This window comes from Eublepharis macularius, chromosome 2 (genome assembly GCF_028583425.1).
Source record: "Eublepharis macularius isolate TG4126 chromosome 2, MPM_Emac_v1.0, whole genome shotgun sequence".
In the NCBI taxonomy this organism is placed as follows: domain Eukaryota; kingdom Metazoa; phylum Chordata; class Lepidosauria; order Squamata; family Eublepharidae; genus Eublepharis; species Eublepharis macularius.
Window position 1 is genome coordinate 152,299,231 of NC_072791.1, and position 25,181 is coordinate 152,324,411.

Consider the following 25,181-nt stretch of genomic DNA (forward strand, 5'->3'; position numbering starts at 1 on the left):
TGTGCAGATATCAAAGAACACATTGTGGCAAAGTCCCATCTCACATCCTCTGGGTTTATCAACTATTTATTTATTTATTTAATCGTATTTGTATTCCGCCCTCCCTCCAAGCAGGCTCCTTCTCCTTAGCAAGTGGGGAGGTTAAATAATGGGATTTAAGAGACATCTGACAGGGATGTTTTAGATATCCATTATCTTGTTTCGAAGCAAAGGCCCATGGGGTTCTGCCCTATTCTTTATTTTACCTGTTAATAACATTGTATGCCTCTTCAGTGCCAATGATGCAGAGAGCATTGACAGCAGCGTATGTTGGAGCAAGATGCGGATGCTGGCCCGGTCCTCCTCCAAAGCCTCCTCTTGGGCTTTGGCAGCGACTCAGAAATTGGCACACACTAGACACAAAAGGAAGCTTAATTTTAAACAAGCATTCAAATTTCTTTCACCATCAGTTTGGTTTTAGGGCTGCTTCTGCTCTCTCCATATGTCCACACATGTTTATCCAGAACCATTATTTAGGGCTTTTCCAAATGATGTTTCCCTCCCCCATCCCATACCCCCTCCCAAAATCATCACGAAGCTTTTATTCCAGCACCATCTCCAACCCCCCCTCCAGTGGCACTATGTTCCACTGCCACATAATATTTAGAAGGATAACTTTTAATTAGGTTAAGAGAAGAATGGTAAATCACTTCCTTTAGTGACCTTTGCATGTAACATAGAATCCAATCCAACCTCTGTAATGCTGGCAGCTAGGTACCAATTCTGAAGCTAGATTTTAAGAATACAGACAGATTTATCCAGATAAGACAGAGGCACTGAAGGTCAGTAAACTGAAAACTTTGGCAGGGATTGTCCTGCCAACTTTGGAAGGTGAAGGGTTGAACTGCTACCTCTGTAAAGAGCTTAGGAGTATTAATGGATCCTGCACTTTTATTAGTAGATCAGAAAAATACAGTGGCAAAGAAAGTTTTCTATCAGCTGCATTTGGTGTGGAAATTATCTCCTATCCTGAGTTCTGCAGACCTGGTCACACTGATATATGCTTCACCAAGTTTTAATTATTAACTGGGAAAGCCTTTGTTAATGAAAATATTGTAAACAGGAGTATTAGGAAATGTTTGCATCCCGGCATCAATGGTTACCCCTCAATGTACAAGAAGGCTACAGCCAGTCAAGATCAAAGAAAGTCCAAGGCCCAAAATAATGTAAGTGATGACAAATTTGCAAATCAGAACCATAAAAGCACTTTCTTTCTGTGATTCTTGTATTCTGCAGTAACAGGATCTCCTCTTATGCCAAAAGAGAATTCCAAAGACCCAGAGGATGGAAACAAGATTTTTTTAAAAAAAGTTATCAGACCTGGAGTTTTGTGGCCATTTTGACTCCATAGAGCAGGCAGAAGTGGCACTGGAAGGATCTCTGCCCCACAGCACTATGTAGGATTGCCAACTTCCAGGTGGTGGCTGAAGATCTCCCTGAATTACAACTGATCTTCAGGCCACAGAGACCAGTTCCCATGGAGAAAATGGCTGCTTTGGAGGGTGGACTCTACCACAATAGACCCCTCTGAGATCCTTCCCCATGCCAAATCCTGCCATCTCCAGGCTCCACCTCCCAAATCTCCAGGAATTTCCCAGTCTGGAGCTGGCAACCCTAATAAAAACTTCTATCTAAGTATTGGGCAATAAGATTGAATTTGAATCATACTTTTCAGCATATATACATGCAGCAAAAAGCATGCACACTTGTGAGCCACAAATGAACTAGACACAGGCACCACATCCTTCCCTAACACAGATGTGTGAAGAAAAGCCTGGGGGTATGAAGGCTCTAATCATCAGTGATTCTCTTAGAACAGAATACCCAGCCAAACAGCCATCAACTTGGACTTTTTTAAAAGGTTCATTTTCCTAAAACTGTTGCATTTCTGGGTATGCAAGCCTGCAACACTTATGAACAACATCATTAGACACCATCTCACCTATTCTGCATGCTTTTTTTTTAATGATAAAAGGAAAAACCAGTGAATCCTGTTGATCTCTCTTTCTGGAGAATCCACACCTGCTTGCACTTCCTCCCAAGCAGGACAGCCTGTCTCTGCTGCATTCTAGCAGCACTCCTGCTTTCCCATTCCCCATGAGATCTCTCCCCCAACTCACAAAAACAACCCTTTTTCCTTAGTTTTTTTCTCTGCAGAATCATTCGAATCGCAACATCATTTTGCAACCAATGTGTGTTTCTCAGACATAAAAAGGCTTCACTTATCTGTTCTTCCCACCACCACCACCTCCCCTCCTACACTTGCAGGCTTTCTACTCAACAAGGAACTGGGTTTCTTTGCCACAGGGGCTGAAACAGAGCTCCTTACCAACATCATTGATGCAGATCACAAGATGCACCAAAATCCTCCACCAAGTTAAAAAAAACTATTGAGAGGTTATTGTTGAAGCAGGATGAATGAGACAATACACTGTTGTGTTTCAAATACACTAGAACATTATTATGGATAGTGCAAGGATGATGGGAAATTAGCCCAGAATGCTGCACACTGTTCACAGATAATGAGTCCTTCTTGGAGACAATGTGTATTCTATTTTATAGGCAGAAACTGTGGAGCAGAACAAATTATTTCAAGCTAGACTTAACCCTACGTCTTCTTGCAGGAACTTTTCGCATGAGTTCTGAATTTACCTCCAGTGCTTTAGACAACAGAGAGCCATGAAGGGCACAGAATTCAAAGCCCTCTGATTTCTGAACCCTTCAATGGACACACAAGCTAAGTAGTCTACTGTTTATAATCTGAGGGGCCTCTAAATACAACCTCCTCCCCTCCATTACTAGCCTCTCCTTTGTAATGCTACAAGGCCTCTTAAACTTGACATAGCTTAGGGCCTCAGTGTGTCTTACTCTAGCCCTGGTGTCTATGCAATTCTCAAATTACTCACAGTATCCACACAGGTTAGGAATTTTTTTTTTTAAGAAAAAAGTTCAGATTCTCAAGAGTCATATTCTGCCATATATTACCAATTCTGCATTTTGCCATGTTTGGAAGAAGTCATTAGGTGTTTTGCAAGAGAGGTCAAAATTGTCAACAACAACAAAAACTTACTCTGAAGCTACAGAGTCTGGGATGGGCTCCTCTAGCAGTTCCAGACTGTGCAGGATCCAGTAGCACAGCCACGGGCGGCTGGCGTCCAGACACTAGAGAAAGAAAGCAGCAGTTGTTTAGAACCATGACAGTGACTCAGCTGGTAATTCAGTGTGCTTTATATCGTAGCAAGAGGAAGGGGAAGACCACCCTATGCAAGGGGTGAATCAAAACAGAATTACTGGAAAATAAACAGCCGTTCCAGAAGAAAAAGAGCCAAGTTATGAAGGGGATGTCTGTTTGGCTGTAAAAGTACTTTTAATGTCTTTCTGTTTATCATTTCATGGCTAAATCAAAGGACAGTGGTATCACATCAAGGAAGCATTGAATCCCAAGACTACAAGTAAAATAAGAATAGGAGAAGAGATTAATAAGACCAGGAAGACCCAACACTTGTTTATATTGCCCATAAAAGGGCTCTTCAGTAAATGCAAGTCCTTTGATATTTCAAGTTCCTGAGAAAAATGAAAGATCTTGAAAGCTCAGGAACGAGCAAAGGAAACTGCTAATGTAATCTTTTTTTCTTTAGCCAAGCTATGATTAGAAACCAATATGGTATTCAGAGAAAATAACCACAGGAATAAAATACCTCCATTCTATAAGAATTACCTCATAAGCATCTGTCAGTTGCCTCAGCCCTCTCTTCAGATAGTGGAAGTGCTTTTCCCGTTGCAAAACAAACCTGGAGGACGGATCAAAACATGATGATTAATCAAACTTGTAAATTCATCTAGTGATGTCCAACTTTGTTTTTCATTCAACAAATGTGGAACTTTTTTTTTTAAAGTACTGGTATTTCACCTATTTTAAATACATATGTGTCTTCTGCTCCAGCCCTGATCTTTGACCGCAAATCCTTCATAAGAACATCAACACTTCTGAGCTGGGTCAGATCAAACAGTTCACCTAGACCAGCACTCTGGTCAGTATCCAAAGAGCTGCTCAAGCTCAGTGGGACAGCAATGCCTGGCATGTAGAAAGTCCCAGCTTCAGTGTCTGTCATCACCAGTCAAAAGAGTCAGGTAGAAGGTCATGTGAAAGACCTCTACCAGAGACCCTGGAGAGCTCTTCTACCAGTCAGGGAAGAGAATACCAATCTGATTGACCAATGACAGCTTCATGTGTGTTCATGAAAAGAGCTTATGCCAGCACTTGTAAAAAGTTTTTTTTTCCTTTGAATACCTAACCTGCCTCCTTCCCATGTCACATCACAAACTGCTGTTGGGATCTCATTCCATTTCAAAAGTTCTCTGCCACTTGATAATTTCTATTTGCACTCTCCAAATTTAGTAATTTTATGAACTTCTCTCATGTCCCTCCCTAATTGCCTCTCAAAAAACCCCCCCAATTTCTTTATCCTTTCAGCACACTGGAAATATTCCTAAATCATGGGATTTTCAGCTTAATTTCTAGTTCCTTGAGACAAACAACCTCATGGCATTGTAAATGTGGCTGCACCATGAATTTTTAGAATGGCTCTTACTTTTACTTCCATTACCATTTCTAATCTCTGGAATTAATCTCTGGAATTAAATTTGCCTTATTGCATTGCCACAGCCTACTGAGTTGGCAATTTCAGTGTGCTTTCCACTATGAAAGCAAGACCTCTTCCCTGGGTTATTATACTCAATTTAAAATCTATGCATCTATATATAAAATTAGAATTGTTTAGACCTAACATGCATTGCTTCACACTTTATTACACTAAACCTCAGCTGCCACTCAGACAAGAATCTATCAATTTGCTTTATGCCCAACACAGCGAGGGGACAGTTAATAAACGCACCTTTAAGCATCACTCCAACCAACATAGATCTGCCTTTGCTACAATTTCTCAACCATTACACGAGTCAGAAACAAAAGCTGTCACACTGTATCTTGAAGAAGCTAAACTTTCACAAGCATTGCACATACAGGTATGATGGGCTAGATGGCCTAAAAAAAGTATACTTCAGATCATCCAGCCACAGTTTCACAAATGCAGCTACTGGTTTGCATTAAGCAGTCATCAATTTTAACTGAGGATGCATCAGTGGCATCACCAGTGATATCACAACATATACTTCATTTTAAAAAAATGTGTGCATGCTTTTATCAATAGATTGATATAAAGGGTGATTTTTTAAAAAAAAGATTGAAAATGAACACATGGGGAAGTCTTTGCATGGGTAAGCCTAAAAGGGGAGGAGTTCCACCACTCATACCTAAGTTCCCCCCATTCAAACCAGAAAGCCCCTCCTTCCCAGACTGATCCAGAGCCAAGAAGTGGAGGCTGGAACCAGCAGGGCAAACTAACCTCTGCTGGGATGGAGCCCAGAGCAGCAGCGGCGATGTGCTTTTCAAACCATGCTGCTTTTTCTGGTGCCAGAAGTGGACACCAACCTCCTCCCCTGAGCCTCCAGGGGATTTGCAATTTTTTTTAAAAAAACATCAATTTCATATTGATAGGTCAACCTAACATTGTAATAAAAGGTGCAGAATGCCTACTCTTCCAGTTCAAAGCCCTGCCCTTCCAGCTAGCCACAGCCCCAAGGATTTTTCTCCAAGGTGATGGTGGCCTTGGTAGCACTTCTTCATCAGCAGCAAATCCATATTTATCCATACCTGGACAACCTGTAGATCAGACTTCTGAGCCTATAACAAGCACACATGCCTACCACAAGTTTTTCATCAACTCCAAGAGCAACTTGAATCCATCACAACCGATAAAACACATAGGGTCATAATACAGTCCTCCAGAAACAGGCTGTACCTGCCAGAGGAGAAGGTCCAGGAAATCTCTGGCATGGCAACTGATAAATTCCAGTTCATCAACAGGAATGACTCTGACAAGGTGCAGGGCCAAATGATCACTTGTCTGGTTCCTTGGGTAAGATTTCGCTCCTGTCCTCTGCAATGATTTCCAAGATCCTTCCAGCTGCAGATTCTTTAGATCTGAACTACCCACTACAGGGTCTTGTCTGGTAGACTCAGCACCCCAACCTAACCAAGGGCAAGAACACATCCAGTCCACCATAATCCATCTATTTACAGATGCGAACCTGAAAGGCTGGAGAGTAACTTGTCGGGAAAGACAAGCACAAGGAAACTGAAGCCATGCAGAGAGGAAGATGAGCATCAACTCTCTTGAGATCAGAGCAATAAGACTGATTCTAGTCAGGTTCTGAGAGGTGATCAAGAACAATCTTGTCTTAATAAGAACAGATGATGTTCTGATGAATCCCCACAAAATGGGGGACACAGCCTTTGGTAAGGGGGTATTACAGCAGGTGGTGCAGGTGGACTGATTTTCCCACCTGACATGAGATACAACTGCTTTTGGCTCTCCCATGTCAAGATGCCCTCCCCCTCAGAGCAAGAAAGGAACTCCAGCATTTACCATGAGGGTTCCTTCTGCTTTGAGAAAGGGAGGCATCTTAACCCACCCTGATTTAAGAAGGTTTTAAAAACCCTGCTTTTCTGTTTATTGCCTCCTTTGCTTTCTGTCTAAATAATTTACTAAAATGGGAGTTACTGAACTGAGGAAATGGGTGACTCTCTCCCAGGAGACAGGAAATCTGGAAGACTTTAAGTCCCGCTTCCTTGATGAATGGATGGAAATCATCATGCCAAGATGCCCTCCCTTCCTAAGAACAGAAGGAACCTTCAAAGGAAGTGCCGGTATTCCTTTCCAGAAGTAGTATGACAAAGTTAGAATGGGAGCTGGAGAACATTAGGGGTGCTTTTACTATGTTAAATCAGCCACCATGGCCCTTGTTAATATGGGTCTATAATCATGAAGGCTAGCAACTTGCTGTTCTATTTTTAAAAATGAAAATTAAGACTCACTAGTTGCCACATTCTTCCCTTAGCTATCAAAAAGATGAAAAGCCATCCAGAACAATGTAGATAACTGTGGTACATAAACCTGCTTTGAAAAGCACTGATGTTCTTCAAAAATATGTTTTTTAAGTTGTAAGAACAGAAATGGGGCAAGGTGAAACACAAAGCTTTGGAATATTTCACAAAGCAGAAAAATTATGAGGGGAGATTATGTATTTGACATAGCAGAGGAGAACAGGAAAGGATTTGGGCAGCCAGGCAGTAAGCAGAATTAAAAAGTCAAGAAATAAATCCAATTCACACACAAACATGGGGGCTGTTTTTGCTCCCACTGAGACTCGTCACTTCCATTTTTCAACTGAGTCATTGGGGCTTCTGAAGCACACAGGCTTTGCCCTGAATTGGGCCTCCCACATGCCTGCTGACACCCCCGTCCTCCACTTTGGAGGTAAGGGGGCTGGCAACCCTAACATAAAGGCACACTTAAAGTGGTGGTGGCAGAAGTAAAAGACAGAAAAAAGACAGCCTCATGCAACAAGGTTATGAACTTCAGTGGACATGAAGGGGACAAAAGTTATCTGAATGTGCAGGCCACATACAGATGTCATGACAAATAGAGATTTGTCAGCAATGGGCAGGAACAGAGACTGTTGTCATACTGTATGATCCCACTGCTCCTCTCCTCACACACAAATTACAACAGAAACCTTCCATGTCCGGAACGTCATTCAAGGCTTCCCAATCCCTTATGATCTCAGAAGGCAGGTACCTGGGCAAATGGGCATTGTTTCCCCGCCTCCACAAACCAAGATTCTAAAGTGGGGGGGGGATTCCAGTTTGCAAAGGTACTAGTATTTGGGTATCATGGTAAACCTCAATTTTAAAGAATGCTGGTTTGGGAAGTCTTCAAATAAAGACTTCCGACACCAGGATTTTTTAAAATTGAGGTTTGAGGGGGAGGAGCAAGAGGTGCACACAAGCACAGCACCAAACTACAACCAGATGAAGCCATGGCAAAACAGGCAAGACTGAAAAGGACACCACTCAGCATATCCAATCACTAGAATGTAAACCCATGACATTTCACATTCTGGCTATAAGCTGTTTTAAAACTGGTTGGGGTGGGGGATACTTACTGAGAGTCATGATGATTCGTCTTGTAAGCATTGAAGACATCTTGGACTATGTTCTCTACCTTTGTCTGTAGCGAATCCATTACAAGCACAGGAAAGAAAAAATAGCAAGCATTAATATTTAAATAATTCTAATTAACAGCAGCCACCATAATACAAGGGCGCAGTGTTACATAGCATGCCAACAGCAAAAATATCTACAGTGCCAGGGAAGTATAGCGGTTAGAATGTTTGACTACACCTCAGAAGAACTGGGTTCAAGTTCCCACTAGTTATAAAACTTACTGGGTAATTTTCAGTCAACCATTTCTCTCAGTCTAACCACAGGATTGTTTACGAGAATAAAGTGGAAGAGGAGAAGGAAAACCATGTACACAGCCTTCAGCTCCTTCGAACAATTATTATAGAATAAAAATGAAATAAGACAAAAGATTATTTTTATTAAATAGATGTCAGTGCAAGAGAACTGCTGCTATTCCATTTTTTTTAAATCAACAAAGGAAGTTGAAAAATCAATGAATCGTAGCAGATACCAAATCATAGCTACTTTAATACAGAATATCTCCTCAGGACAAAGCTACATGGCAGCTAGCCATAACTCCTGTTTAAAATCTCCAGCACTCAAAACCAGAAACAGAAAAAGAATCCCTCAAAAAGGCAAATCTCTTCAGACTCCCAGCCCTGAGAATGGTTCTTGCTATGTATAGGTAAGGTTCCAGCATCCTTTGAGTGCACACCACAGAAGTCAAGACATACAGTGAAACAGCACATATGCAAAAAAATATATATATATATCATGGGAGGATACACTGTCAGTGCTTGTACAAATCAAACTGAAACCATTTCTCTTAAATAATGTGAAGCAATCTTTGTTCTCCACTTTGAATGTGTGTCTGACAACCGTAACAGTAGAAAGCTGTTTTCAAATACGAATCAACATTGAAGACGGAACAAAGTATCTTCCTCTGAAATGAGAGACTAAAAAATTCAGTTCCTCAGAATTTTCTACTGTGGTATTTACAACAATGTATTTATTCCATTAATATTAGGGTAGGTTTGAGAAACAGAAAGAGCATTACCATACTTGATGCTATGCAAACATTTTATTTCTCTGTTTCTTTGTAAAGATACTCTGAGCTTTCTGGAAGGGCAGATACTATAAATCTTATAATAAAATAGTCTTGGGCCTTGACACTGTTCTCCTGGATGTAGCGGGGAAAGGGGGACAGAGCAGAACCTGGGACTAATTTGATACATGCTGGACCAACTACATTTTGGGATAAATATAGGCCACAAATTGCACCTTTAATGTCTTCATTTGAACCAATTATTGACCATGCTGATTTTAAAATGGCCAAGCAAATCGATAATTTTTATATGTGATTAAGGCATGGCTGGACCAATAACACATTTTAATGGTACCCAATTGATAACACCCTTTGACTCAATGCTAGAAAATGTAACCCAGAAGAGTCTATAGGTGTTAATATATACATTTAAGAACGTTATACAAGTTTGGGGTAAAAAGTTTTTTCCTCAAATCTAACTCAAAAAGGGCTACCAGAAAAATTCTACAAGGCCTTTATGAAACAAACTGTGACAGGATTATTATTTTGGGACATGATCTTTTTAAAAAATTAAGTGAAATATATTGTGTTGTTGAATTACCAAATTATTCCTACTATACCTAATTGAACAAAATGATACACTGTAACCACACAAGGGACTTTTTTGGCTTTGCAGTAAGCAGATAGAAACATTCCTCCTCACATTATGACTAGATGAATAAACTCTGGGAAGGCATGATTGTGCAAAAGCCACATACACTTGGAAGGTTAAACAAGAGCTCAAGGGAACCATCCATCAGTACGTATTATGCCACATGGCTTCCCCCCACTTCACAAATCTCCAGAAGGAAGGACAAGTACCCCATCACAACTGAAATGTATCACCCCATTCCATGATCCAATGTTTATTAGAAGATTTTATATTTGACATTTCTAGTAAAAATAAATAAAGTAACTTACAATATTAAAAATTCAAACTAACAGTACAATCCAGGGGGGGGGGAATGCTTAGGAAGCCACCGAGCCCCCACAATGGTGTTATCTGCCCTATGCCATAATAAACCCAATGTATCAATTTAAAGACAAATAACAAAAACCATAAACACATTTATTTTATTTAAAATGTAATTATTTAAAATAGTTACAAGTCTGCATTTTCCCTGAGCGTTTAAAAATACCAGAGACAAAGTTTAACCAGAAACTAACTTTTAAAAAGGCCTTCCAGAATGTTTTGTAAAGGCCTGGCTCTGGAAGGCCTCTAAAGAAGGAACTATCCATAGTCAGTTCCACAGAGCAGGTGTAAATGCCAAGAAAACCCTTGTATGGGTTTTCTACCAACTGGATTTTTCTGACAAGGAAGAGGGGGCGGTTCTGCTGTAAAGCTTCCCTGGATGACCTCAGGCCATAAGCCAGTACATACAGGTGGAAGAAGTATGCCAGGCTGTTTAGGTTTCTAAAAGTTATCACCAGTTCTTCATTATTTGTCTTGAAAAATAGTAGCAGCCAGTGTAATTGGTACAAGATGGGAGTAACATGCACACTGCAGCCAACCCTTATAAGCATCCTAGCAGCTATGCACCAACATCTGTTGAAACATCTGAATCATCTTCAAAAGGATGAAGATCTACAAAAGACATCTTACATGGGAATGTTCAAATGTAGGGAGACGCAATGTTAGCCAGGAAGACAGAGCCTGCAGAGATTGCTCCTCAGAGAATTTGTTAATTTCATCTTCGCCTCCCAGAAGGCTCTGTCAATTTCACCTCCCCTTCTGGAGGTGAAGATGAAATTAACAAACTCTCTGAGGAGCAATCTCTACTGGCTTTGTCTTTTTAAACTATGCTTCTCGGTTAACATTGTGTCTCCCTACATTTGAGCGTCCCATGTCTTGTGTAGAAAGACTCACACAGTGTGACAGTACTCCAACATGGATCTCACTAAGGCATGCCTGACTATGACTAACTCCACATTGTCTAGAAAAGGCTGCAGCTAGCAAACCAAGCTAAGCTGGAAAAACAGAGTCCTGGCTCTCTTCATTACTTGGGGTTTCAACATCAGTAATACATCTAGGAGCCTGCCTAAACTGTGAGTGTGCATCTTCAGGGAGAATACAACTCCATCTAGCACAAGCTGAACATCTTTTCCTAGCTCAACTTCATCCCTGACCCACAGCATCTGTTTGGTCTGCATTTAATTTCAGGTTTTTTGCCCTTCCAGACTCCAGATGCGGGTTAAACTCATCAATATCTTCCCTGGATCTTGATGGAAAGGAAATACAGAGCTGAATGTCATTCATATATTGATGACAACTCACTGCAAATCCCCAGGCAATCTCTTCCAGCAGTTTCATGTAGATATTAAACAGCAAGAGGAAAAACTGCCTGATTACCTGTGACTTGTGTTCTTCAAGTGATCATCTCACACTCAAAGTTTTATAGTTTTCACAGGTTCTGTGGTAGTCTCCACATGCATCCCATATGTGTGATGCATGGAGACCACAAAGAAGAAGATGGAACCTTGCAGGATCCTCTAGGCCAACAGCCAAGCAAAGGTCTCCTGGCACCACTTTTTGAAACCTACCCTCCAGAATCAACTTGAACCACTACTTGTTTTATTTTTATTATTACATCACATTCTAGAACATGCTCACACAAATACTAAATAAACATTCGTTGACACTGCACTTATGATTTTTCCTTACCTTTAATGTAGGGCAGAACTTAGTGTTTTACCCTGTGCATTTGAAATGCATTTAATGAATTCACACATGAAGCTGCTTTACCATCAGTCCATCAAGGTCAATATTGTCTACTCAGGCTGGCAGTGGGTCTCCAGAGTCCCAGGTAAAAATCTTTCACATCACTTACTCCCAGTCCTTTCCACTAGAGATGCCAGGGACTGAACCTGGGATCTTCTGCATGCAAAGCAGAGGCTGTTCCACTGAGTAACAACCCTTCTCCATGAACACCAAATGAATGGACACTAGAATATGGCTTGGATATACTTCGTTTCCACTCCTCTTCATCTATAGTGGTTTTCTGTTCCTTTAGCAATCAGTACTTCCACTCATGCAAGATCAATGTATTTCAAGCAGCACAAAACACACTCCACAGCAGAGAACCACCTCTGCAATGGACAAAAGAGAACGCAAATGGAAATATGATATAGGATCCAAACCAGTATCAACAATCACTTTGGGGGAGAGAAGTCTGGAGGAGAATAGTTAATAAAATGGTCAAGAACTCAGAGGAGGAAGAGCATGAGTAGATGACAGCAAATCACTAGGGCCCAAGGACCAGAATCATCAAGAGAGTCCGTGTGGCTGGCTAGCGATAGCTATGAGATGGGGAGCAGAGAGAAGCTCCATATGAGTTTAAGAAGTCACAAAACTTGGTGAGGAAGAATGAGTACACCAAGGAGCTCTTGAATCTAGTGAAAAATTTGTGTGATCTATTTTAAATAAGTTAAAACATTAAAATATTTAACAGCCAGCCCTGTTTTCCCCAGCACAGGCCAAGCAGAAGCCAACCACAAATTACCAGGCAAGAACCGGAATACTTATGAGAGCCTCCAGCCAGCTCATGCAACATAGATCTTTCTGGACTCCTAGAGGAAGACAGAGAGCCAGGTTTACATTCACATCCTCATTCTGCAACTCAGCTTAATTGAGGACACAAAGCCACAAGTGACACATTCCTGCCAATCTGCCCTCCTCTCTAGTATTTTCCTTGCTGCCTTCAATTTGACAAGAGCTCTCTTCAGCCATTAAAGGTCAGATTCTGGAAAGAGATAATGAGCAGCAATTCCTCAGAAATGTCTCAGGCCTCCAGCAAAGCAACTCAAATCCAGCCAGCAATCATGTCAACTGGCTGACAACTGTAATTTCAGACACTTAGGCCTTAACAGCTGGAGGCAGTGAAGTCAGCAACAACCAAACCTGAGACTATTTCCTAAATACGTTGGGCGGAGGAGGCTTTAGGAAAAAGAACTGTTTGCCAGCCACATGTGCTTTACATTTGACAAAATTCTCTCAAGAGTCTTAGGAGCTTGCTTCCCCCACATTCTCACAGTTTCACTGATGTGTGTAACCCAAAGGATAATGCCCTGAATGAGAGGGAGGTGAGTGCATGAAATAAAACTTAAATTTGGCAGCTTTGGGCAAATCATTGTCTCAGAGCACTTCTCTGTTTGGCAAATGGAACAATCAAGACCAAGTCTGAGGTGCACTTTTCCCACTGAATGGGAGACATACAGGATCAAAAATAGTAATGTGTTCACACTAGCCAGCTGAGCTTTTAAAGAAGGAAGTGTTTCCATTAACAGGAAATTGGTGTTCCTCCACTGGTTGTAATTGAGTCCTGTAATTCTATCAAGCAATTTCCACTGTTGGTGTGGAAAATATGTAAGTGGTAAAATGTTATGTAACCAACTAAGAATAAAAGCCCTACAGGTGCTATTTCCTATTACTACTACTGATAGTGTACTCAGTTACATTTCTCCAAGATGTAACAGAACACTAGTCAATCCATGCTTCAGTTCTAATTAAGCTGTGCTGTTAATCTAAACTCCTGTAAATGAACTATTTATGCTTGTTTGAAAAAAGGTTGTCAGTTGGACTTTATTTCTCATGTACATGGGAGAGGAGGGAAAACTGGGAAAGCAACTACTCTGTTTTATAGGATCCATTTATAGTCTACAACCACACATCAATTTACTACAGGCTAAAGTTGACATAGTATTCAGTCCATCAGGAACTTCTCAGCCACAATAAGACATGAGCGAAAACACAGCTGCATTTCAGCTAGCTGTTAAATTTCTCAAAATTCATACACCAAAATCTAAAACCATACAATGCTCTAGGCACGTACACATCCTTGAGTTGTCTTAATTTGGAAGTATGTGTCAATATTCCAAACTTTTTACATCTGCAAGCCAGTGGAGTATTCGAAGTACAAACTCAGCCTTACCCTTAAGGCTTACGGAGTCAACAGTTGCTTGGATGAGGGAATCACCTAACATGCCTGTGAAAAATAACAAAGCATGATATTCTGACAGAACCAGCAATACATATATTCATGTTCAGGGCCAGCATGTATGCATACATACACTGCTTGAGGCTTGCAACTTGGTTCTTGCTTTCAAGTACCCAGTTTATCAGTGGGCTTGGTGGCCATGAGGATGTAACTATATTTATGGGAGAACCAGTGCAGCATAGTACTTAAGTATGCTGATGTACTAGGGCTGGGGAGACTTGGGTTCAAATCTCCATACTACCATGAGGTTGTTAGGTGACCTTGAGCCAATCACACAGTCGCATACAAATCTACCTCAATGGGTTCTAAGATTAAAACAAGGAAGGAAAAACCATGTACATCTGAGCTTCTTGGAGGAAGGGATAGATGAAAATGTACTTGAGTATAGATAACCACTTTCCTGCTAGCTGTATGCCTCACTGAGCATGTCTACAGTATTTTAACTACATGATAATCATAAATGGTGGGTCCACCTACACAGATTTGCACAATACTTTCAATTTAAAATACAACACTGTTAGAACAAACCAGGCCTTGCCCTGGCCTTGCTTAATGCCTGTAAGTGACCTTGAGGGCCTATATATGCCCTGGCCTTGCTTAATGCCTGTAAGTGACCTTGAGGGCCTATAGATGCTAAGCATGTGCCCTACCACTAACCTATAGCCTCCTTTTTCACAGAACTGTAAGTGAAATATCCTCCACAGGGGAACAAACCAGTATGATATCATCAAATTAGAGGGACCTTTCAGTAGGTATCCTGGATGTGTACAAAACATCACTATAACAAGCAACAATTTAACAAGGGTAACTGCAGTTATCTAAAGAAAACCAGTACCTCATTTGTTGATATACACAGGATATCAGTGTTTGGATTGTGAAGCAATTTATGTTAAAGGCCTAGCAACAATCACAGTTCACTAATCAGGAAGCAGTATTTATGGGATAAAACTGTTAAGAGGCTGGTTATTTAACAAGTAAACCTGAATTTAAAAAAATAGATGTGGGTGATGTTGGGCCTTAACATCTACATAGTGCATAAACCTCCCCAAAAAACATTCCATATCATATGTTGGAGCTTGAGGGACTAGCAGTCCTAGAGCAGTCATCCTATGGGGCTTAGGTAGTGGAAATATATCATCAAGTACAATACTAGTAGTGATAGGAAATAACTCCTATGCAGCTGGAGAGAATTAGTTGGTTAAGACTTGATAGTGAAGATATTTTCCACTTCAACAGTAGAAAATGTAGAATTATGGGACTTAATTACAAATTGTGGAAGAATACTGACGTTCTGTTAATGGACATGCTTCAATCTTTAAACTTTCAGCTTGCTGCATAGTATGAAAACATTATTTAACATGATTGACAGGAAGAGTGTATTACAACCTTGGTCACAGTTCCTCCATTTTCCACTTGGAACTGAAGCTGTTTGCCCTACCATCCCCCTACCACCAAATTTAGTACATTATCCTTTGGACTACACTCATGAAAGCCAGGGTGGTGCAATGCATCAGTTACAACATCAGCCCCAGCTCAAATCCCCGAATGAAAATGGCCATGAAACTCTATGAGTGGCCAGTCACACTCTCCCAGCCTAACTTACCTCTGAGACTTCTTGGGAGAATAAAACAGGGAAGGGAGAACCAAGTATTTTTTCCTGACCTTCTCAGAGGAAGACTAGAATAAACTTGTATTGGGGGGGGGGGGAGAGAGAGAGAGAAACTCTGAAAGGAAGGGGGAGATCTGGCAGTTTTATTTTTAAAATTTTACATCTCCTCACCTTTTTCCTAAGCCTGATAACCACTCAACTCCTAGCCTTCCCCCTTCTGCCCCCTATGGCTGTTGTTGCCTCACTCTCCCTTGTTTCCCTAGTTTTGTTCATTTTTCCCTCATCACTTTTTGGTGTATACAATGCAGTTGCTCATGAACAGCAAGGAATGGAGATGTGATTCTCTTAGAAGAGCCTACACATGCAGGGTTCTGTCCAAGACAATTGTTTCAGTGCCATCCTTTTACAATCATGTGGCCTTAGTGCAGCAGATAATGCTCCTCTTCTGGGAATACCACAAAAAAGTCCACGGATCAAATATTTCTCAACCTTAATAAAAACATTAACGCTCTTTAATGTACAACAGCCTGCCAACAGACAGGCTTGTAAGTGATTGCAGAGTGGATTTCAACAGATTTGTAAAGGCAGGAAGATATCACCACCATATTTAGGCACAAGAAGGACTAAATACTTAACCATTATAACTCATCATATTCACATGCTACAAAATTGCCCCTTTTCTTCAAATGATTTTCACATCTGCCCTCTTCAGCAATAGCTAGAAAAATCTGGGAAATATGCAGCATTCTAGCATATTTCCAGGGATTCTCTAACTTTGCCCAGTTCAAAAAAATAAAGTTTCGTGCAGCACCACCCCCAGCCTACAATAAAACAAAGGCATCAACATCACATTTAAAATTATGTATTTTAGTAAAAGGACGTTGACGGAGATGTGAACTGTAGATGGGGGAAGGGGGTCTGAAGGAAATACGTTTGCGAGACATCGAGATACATTTTCCCTAAAGAAGAGCTCTTCTCTAGCACATTTCCTAGGACAGATACATAAATATAAGAAGCAGTAAAACGATAAGCCAGGATGGACAGTTCATTCCATTTAGAGAGGAAGTGGGTACCTCTGGATATGTATAATTAGCAAAAATAGACAGGAATAGACAAAGGGAAAGGTGGTGGGGTTTAAGAACCACCCAGTTTATTATCCAGACAAGTTAGCCGTGTTAGTCTGTAGTAGCAAAATCAAAAAGAGTCCAGTAGCACCTTTAAGACTAACCAATTTTATTATAGCTTATGCTATAATAAAATTGGTTAGTCTTAAAGGTGCTACTGGACTCTTTTTGATCCAGTTTATTATGATACGAACTTCCGTAGACAACAGCCTATCTATAGTGGGCCAAAATGAGTAGGGGCAAAAAAAAACCCCAACTCCTTCTCCCCATCCCCGCACACAAAACTATAAATGTGCTATACATAACGCCTATTCAATGCGACGCTACATTCCCCTCTATCTGACCAGAAGAACCGACCAAACCCCCTGCAGCCACAGGAGTGCGCTGTGCACGACGGGATTTGTAGTTCCATCGCAAGGGAGGGTCTATGTCTCCCGGCCTCACCTGCTCAACCGAAGTGAGGGTCTGAACGCCGTCATCCTCCAGTCTCTCTCGGCCTGCTTCCAGGCCTCGGCAGTAGCGTCGTCTGTCAGTGCCCGGGTGCGTAGAAGCGGAGGCCGCCATGATTCAGGGAGAGTCGCTCAATCCACGCGACTACCCCTGACGGACCAAGAGGCAGCGGGTAGAGCCCGGCTACGGCTCCTCGGTGAGGACATGAGGCTTCCGAGAACGCCGCTACGCTCCTATGTGTTGAAATTCGCCTAAAAGCGAAGGTGCCGGTCAGCAACTCACTGCTGCCGCTGTGTGGCACTTATTTTGATCTGTCAGTTGAGCTATATAGCCTCGAAGAGGTTAGATGCGGCAAATAACGATCAAGCTCGATAACTCATCCTGGAAGGAATCCCCAGCTATCTCCCTAACGCGCTACACAGTTTTGGTTTGGAGTGGAGGGCTCCCCCAACTCAGAGCGCAATTGTCTCTCCTCCCCCCTCATAAACTAGCTGGTTTCAGGCGCGACGTTTGGAGGGGGGGGGGGCGTGCAGAATGGCGTAATACGTTGTAGAAATGTCTAGGCAGACTGCATGGAAATATCTCTCTCCTCTCCCCCAGGATAACTAGCTTGGCTGGAGAAACTTATTTTACGAGTGTGCGGCAAATGGCCTTGTTGACAAACTCGTTGCAGGAGGGCTCAGGTACTTATTGCAGACAGGGAATTTCCCTTGGAGGGAAATCTGATTAGATGAAGAGCCTGTTCTGCGCAAAGCAGAGGATTTCTTACTGCAGCATAGTTTTCCCACTTTCAGGATAGCCTTACTTTGGGGGAAGCGGTAAACGCTGGAACACCATGGAAGAGGCCAGAACGAGCATTAAACAAATAGTGGTACCACAAAAAACAGTGGGATGTGTTAAAGACACCAGAGAACAATACTTTAGAAATGAAAACATGGCAGTATCATGCTTTTATTAACCCTTTCCCTGCTCTCAGAACACCATAGAACAGGCTGAAATGGGCACTAAAGAAATGATACGATCACAAGAAACAGTGGGAAACATTAAAGGCACTGGAGAAGAAGATTTTAGAAATGAAAACATTGAACTGGCACACTTTTATTAACCCTTTTCCTGACAAAATATTCCCATAACACCACAGAACAGGATGGTAAAAGCCAAAAAAGGAAGGAACGGTCTGGAACCAGCATTAAACAAATAGTGGTGCCACAAAACACAGTGGGATGTGTTAAAGACACCAGAGAACAATATTTTAGAAATAAAAACATGGAAGCATCCTTTTATTAACCCTTTTCCTGTCAAAATGTTCCAGGAACATCATAGAACAGGCTGTAATGGGTATTAAATAAACGCTAGTACCACAAAAATCAGTGGGAAGTAATAAAGACACCAGAGAACAATACTTTAGAAATAAAAAAAATGAAATATCATGCTTTTATTAACCCTTTCCTTGCCAAAATGCTCCCAGAACACCATGGAACAGGCTGGAATGGGCACTAAAGAAATGATAGGGCCACAAAAAACAGTGGGAAGTAATAAAGACACAAGAGAACAGTACTCTATAAATGAAAACATGGAAATATGCTTTTATTAACTTTTTCTCTTCCAATATGCTCCCGGAACACCACAGAACAGGCTGGAATGGGCACTAAATAAATGTTAGCGCCACAAAAACCAGTGGGCAGTAATAAAGAAACCAGAGAACAATGGTTTAGAAATGTGAAAACACTGAACTGGCACACTTTTATTAACCCTTTCCCTGCCAAAATGTTCCCAGAATACCACGGAACAGGCCAGAACGTGCACTAAAGAAATGATAGGACTATTTTTTTTAAAAAAGGAAGCATTAAAGATACAAGAGAAAAGTATTCTATTATTCAAAACATGCAAATATCAGGCTTTCATTATCCCTTTCCCTGTCAAAAGGCTCCTGGAACACCACAGAACAGGCCAGAATGGGCACTAAAGAAATGCTAGTACCACAGGTAACAGCGGGAAGGATTAAAGACACAAGAAAACAATAGTCTATACATGAAAACATGGAAATATCAGGCTTTCATTAACCCTTTCTCTGCCAAAATGCTCCTGGAACACCATGGAACAAGCACTAAATAAATTACAGTACCACAAAAAACAGTAGGAAGCATTAAAGAAACTGGAAAACAATATTATAGAAATGAAAACACTGAACCATAATGTTTGATTAACACTATCCCTGCTAAAATGCTCCCAGAACAGCACAAAACAGCCTGGAACGGGCACTGGAGAAATGCTAGTACCACAAAAAATGTAGGAAGCATTAAAGACAACGTGGCCTAGAGTTATGGTTACCAACAGTTCTGGAGAAAAATGTCCATTTAATAGAGGAAATGGGCAGTTGAAACTTTTCATGATATGGAGTGGATAGAATTTATGTTCCTACAAATATCAGTTATACCCTTGTTCGCAGAAAAATCTTGAACCAAACATGGAGGTTACAATCCATCTAAACTAGCCATCAACTCTTCCACACCCCAAATCTCCTGGTTCAAGCAAGAGTCTGCAAACGTAAGACTAGGAAGGCTGAGGATGGTGGAGCTGCAAATGTCATACGCTAGGATATAACAGATAAGAGCCATTTTCCATGGTTATTTTGGCAACCCTGTCCACCCCTGTTGCTAAGTCATAAAGATGATCCATTTCAGTCTGATTGTTGCTCTCATCATGGCAGACAAACATCATTGGTCACCCTGATGAATGTTCTACACTGGTCCTCTGATTGGGAGACTGCATCCCTGTTTGTGTTTCTGTACTTCTCAGTGCCTTTTGATATTGTTGACAATGCCATCCTGTGACAGCACGCATTCATATTTGCTAACACTGTAACCTAGAACCAGGTAGTTGGGCCATCTGGAAATGTATATCCCAAAGACAGCTCTGTCTGCCATGCAGCCACAAAGATGTAAGTAGATGACATGCCCAAATGGGGTCATCTTCACCTACTGTTTTGCAAACTGTGGGTTGGTGAACCCCAAAAGAGCCAGTTTGGTGTAGTGGTTAAGAGCATAGGACTCTAATCTGGAGAGCCGGGTTTGATCCCCCACTCCTCTACTTGAAGCCAGCTGGGTGACCTTGGGCTAGTCACAGCTCTCTGGAGCTCTCTCAGCCCCATCCACCTCACAGGGTGTTTTATTGGGGCGGGGGGTGGGGTAATAATGACATGCTTTGTAAACCGCTCTGGGTGGGCACTAAGTTGTCCTGAAGGGTGGTATATAAATCGTTGTTGTTGTTGTTGTTGTTGTTGTTGTAATAAAAATGGACCCATATGCAGAAGAAAAAGGCTTCTTACACATGCGAAGAACAAAGGAATTTAGGCTTTACAGGCCTAGAGACATGGCTACTTTCTCCCTCCCTCCCACATGGTATCTAAAGAAGGCCCTGTTCAGATGAGCAAAGCTGCCATGGTGGAAAATATGGAAAGAGGTGGTCCTGCAGATATGAGGGGCCAAGGCCATGTGATAATCAAAACCTCTGCCTAGCTCCTGCTAGTAAATGAGCTGCAGTGTTCTGCAGCAGCTGGAGTCTCCTATATAGAGTGCATTACAGTAGTTTAGTCTTGATATTACCATGGTATGAATCCAGGTGGCCAGATTGGCTGTGTCAAGGTAGGCTAGTCTGTGTCCAGGCTAGCCTGAGTTTGGAGAAGGCCTTTTTTGCAGCTGCATTAACTTGCTTTTTTAACTACAGTGCTGGATTCAGTATAACCCCTTGTCTCTTAACTGAGAGTCGCTTAGAGGAGGCCTTTCTGGAGGCAAATATGAAATTAACAAATCATCTGAAGAGTGATCCCCGCCAGCTCTGTCTTTTTAAACTACGCTTCCAGCTAACATTGCTTCTCTCTACACTTGACGAACAGATTCTGAGTCAGTCAGGGTCAACTGAACTCCACTGAAGATGGGCAGTACAATATTTTCAAAATCTCTGCCTTTCCAACCAACATCACTTCCATCTTATTTGGGTTCAATTTCAATTTGTTTTCTGTCAATCATTTGACCACAGCTGTCAAGCAATGACTCTACTTCATCACCAGGCAATCCTTAAGTGTACTTGTGTCTGGTTAATTCCTCATCATAAATGCTTTTGTTTGGTTAATTCCACACAGTGTTAGCAGAGTTATCTGGAGGCAGCAAACCCAGACTTCTCCCTCCCCTCCACCCCCCCTCCCCATTCCTCTGTGACATTTTTCTCAGCAGCAAGAATAGCACCCTCCACAGGATGAAAGCCCCACTTTATGTTAACACTTTGGTTTCTGGTCTGCACCCTAGACATGCTCAAAGTACTTTTATTAAGGGAAGGGGTACATATACAGGTAGCCTTTTGGGTAACAATCTTTCAGAACCACATGGCAGATGGACCTGATCAGTGCTATGCTAGACTGGTTTGAGCCCTTTCTGGAAGGGAGCTTTCAAACAGATGCTGCTGGGAGAAATCTGCTTGCCCTCTTGGCCACTGGTCTCTTTAAAATACATAAAAATAAAAACAGAAAAAACACGAACAAGGATGAATCAGTGAGGCAACACCAAACTATAAGGTTCCATCTTGTCTCTAATGCTTTTTAAGATCTATACAAAACTACTGGAAGAGATCATCTTGAGATTTTGGATGAGAGTCACCAATATATGGATGACACTCAACTTTCTCTCCTTTCTATTAAGATACAGAGAAGCTATGGATGCAATTTAACCAGGGTTCATTTCAAGGGGGAATGTGCCGGAATGCCATTCCGGCGGTTCTCCAAAGAGATCACTTGTCTGGTGGCCCCGCCCACCTGATTTCCAGCCATTTTGGGTCCGTTTCTGCCCCAGGCTGAAACGGCCCAGATTGGGACCAAAACAGCCCGGATCATTTGGGTGCCGGATGGGGGAACCCCCCCCCCACCCAGCACCGACTTGCTCCAGGCTCTTTCGACCCTGCTCTGGGCCCAAACCGCTAGGATTGGGTCAGTGCCTGGCAGAGGAAGCCTCCTTTGCCTGGCACCAACCCAATCCTCGCTGTTTGGGCCCCAATCAGGGTCAAAACTGGCTCCAAAATGCCATTTTCGGCCCAAACGGCCCTGATCAGGCCACTTCCAGGTGTGAGACACCCCCCCCCAATCTGGCAGCAGCCAAATCCTGGCCATTTTGGTCCCCTTTCTGCCATTTTGGGCCCAATTCGGGCCTAAAATGGCCAGGATCGGAACCAAAACAGCCAGGATTGGTCCCGAAACAGCCAGGATCGGGCCTCTTATAGGTGGTGGATCACTCTCCCGCTCAGCAGCGGCCTGATCCTGACCATTTTGGTCCCCTTTTCAGCTATTTTCAGCTCCTTTTTGCCATTTTGAGCCCAATTTCGGCCCTGAATGGCCAGGATTGGATCCAAAACAGCCAGGATAGGTGATGTCAGGGGGTGTGGCATATGCAAATCAGTTATGCTAATGACACACTTCCGGTGATGTCAAGGGGCATGGCATATGCTAATGAGTTCCTGCAGCTCTTTTTCTACGAAATGACCCCCTGAATTTAACCATATATGAAGAGTCCCGTGGCACTTGTCATTGTGGCAGGTGTGGACTAAGGGGAAGTGTTCTTTCTATATTATCTTTCTGCAAAATAGTACATTGCCTGAAAAGGGTAGCAGAAAGAGTATTCTGTGGGACTTTTGTGACTGGTTGCGCTGTTAGTTCTGTTGCTTCTACGAATTTGATCGGTGTATACAAAGAAAAATCCATTCCAAGCTGTTTTTGCACAAAACCAATTAATTGAATTGGAACTTTTGTAGCTTGGTATATCACTGTCATGTACAACAATGTACAATATCTATTAGGCTGGTTGGTATGCCTTGGCAACTGTTCTAATAAAGTATTTTTTGTTGAAAATTAGTTTAATTTGAAAAGAGGTTAATAAAATTAAAACATTGCCCCATTCTCATTTCTAATATATTGTTCTCCAGTGTCTTGAATACTTCTCACTGTTTTTTATTTTTTGTTTTTGGATCGTAGCATTTCTTTAGTGCTCATTCTGGCCTCTTTTGCGTTGTTCTGGGGGTGTTTTGGCAGGGAAAGGGTTAATAAAAGCATGCCAGTTCAGTGATTTCATTTCTAATATATTGCTGTCCAGTGTCTTTAATGCTTCCCACTGTTTTTTGTGATACTAGCATTTCTTTATTACCTGTTCCCGCCTGTTTTGAGCAGTTCTGGGAGCATTATTGCAGGAAAGGGCTGTCAGGTTTTCTCCTGGGCACTGCTGTGTTGGGCGCCAGGGTACCTGGCTTTGGCCCTGGGACGCTGCTAGAGATCATGCAGGGTCCTGCTTTGTGGAAGAAGGGGGAGGTATACATCACCCATGCACCCTCTCAAGCCACCAGCCAACCCCCTCAACCTAACCCTGCTCCTGTGTCCACCTTCCTCCTTCGTCTCCATCGCCACCTTCTTTCCTCGCTCACTCATTTTCTCCATCCAACCTCCAACAACTCCTACTCCACTCCTCCTACACAACCCACCCTGCCCTCTGGGTGGACTTCCCTTTTATCCTTTCAGCCTTTCCCTGCTCCACCTGTCAACCATGCCCTCCTCCTGCCCTCTAACCACTGCCCTGGCTGGCTCAGGCAGCTGCACCTGTGTTTGCTCGGCTGGAAGCACTGGGCTGGCACACCTGTGTTTCCTTGGCTGGCTGCCAAGCGTCTCAGGCAGCTTCACCTGGGGTTGTTTTGTTCCTGGTATCCCCTGGACCAGGCTATTGACTTCTAGCTGGGTTGCAGGCTGGGGCGTGGCTTTGAGCTGCTGTGGCAGTCTCTCCTCCCTGGCTGGTAAGGTTTCTGTTTGGTTAGCTGCTGGCTAGCTGTCCCTGCTGCCTTGGCCCTCTCCCTCTGTTCTGGCCCCCTCTGGGTTGACCCCTCTCCCTGCCTGACCTCCTAGACTCCCACTGGAGGGTGGGACTAGCTGGCCTCCACCTGCCCCTTCTAACCCTCTGGGGCTTTGGGGCTTCTTTCCCTCCCTCCTGTGTAGGTAGGTTCTGGCCCTGGTTGTCTGCTGGGGCATGGGGCGGCTGTCTCCCGACTGTCTCCCATCCCCTCCTCCCGGCAAGTCCGGGGGCTGCACCTCAGACACCGGACAAGGGCTAATAAAAATTGAATATTTCCATGTTTTCATTTCTAATATGTTGAACTTGGGACATACTAAAACAAAGGACACCAATTGCACATACACAATACATGATTTCCAGTAGAGAACACATGCTTGCCCATTCTACTATATAAAAGGCAAACTGTATTCCTGACAACTCACTCTGGTGTGCCTCCAGAGGGTGCTGCCATGGAGGGAAGCCCCATCCCTCTAGAGAGCACACCACAATGGGAAGCACAGGCAAGAATCAGGAGCAGAGCAGGTGGCAATGCCCGCCCCCAACTTCACCCAGCTGGGATCAGGAGCGGAGCAGGTGGCCATGCCTGCCCCCGCCTTCACCCAGCTGGGATCAGGAGCAGAGCAGGTGGCAATGCCTTCCCCCCTTCGCCCAGCTGTGATCAGTAGTGGAGCAGATGGCAATGCCTGTCCCCCCGCCCCCGCATGCCTTCACCTGGCCGGGATCAGTCACGGAGGAGGAGGAGGCAATGCCTGCCTGCCTGCCCACCCCTTTCTAGAGCCCATTGTATTTTTTTCCCAGAACGGGCTTTGTTACTAGTAGGAAATAAGGGAGACTATGCTTCCCCCTAGTCAATAATGGAGATGACACTTGCCCATAGGGAATAATGGAAGGCACACTTGCCCATAGGGAATGATAGA

The 25,181-nt window shown here is 42.8% G+C and overlaps 1 protein-coding gene across 1 annotated transcript in view; it reads right to left on the reverse strand.

The window, feature by feature from the left end:
- The window catches only part of FNTB (farnesyltransferase, CAAX box, beta), a 31,327-nt gene extending 13,799 nt beyond the window's left edge, over positions 1-17,528 (reverse strand). The window contains exons 1-5 of the mRNA XM_054970857.1: positions 17,381-17,528; positions 8,107-8,171; positions 3,758-3,830; positions 3,110-3,201; positions 246-392 (exon numbers count right to left, since the gene is read on the reverse strand). Of these exons, the coding sequence (XP_054826832.1) occupies positions 246-392; positions 3,110-3,201; positions 3,758-3,830; positions 8,107-8,171; positions 17,381-17,500 (497 nt within the window). The 5' untranslated portion in view covers positions 17,501-17,528. The remainder of the gene's footprint in view (positions 1-245; positions 393-3,109; positions 3,202-3,757; positions 3,831-8,106; positions 8,172-17,380) is intronic.
- Positions 17,529-25,181: the final 7,653 nt, after the last annotated feature.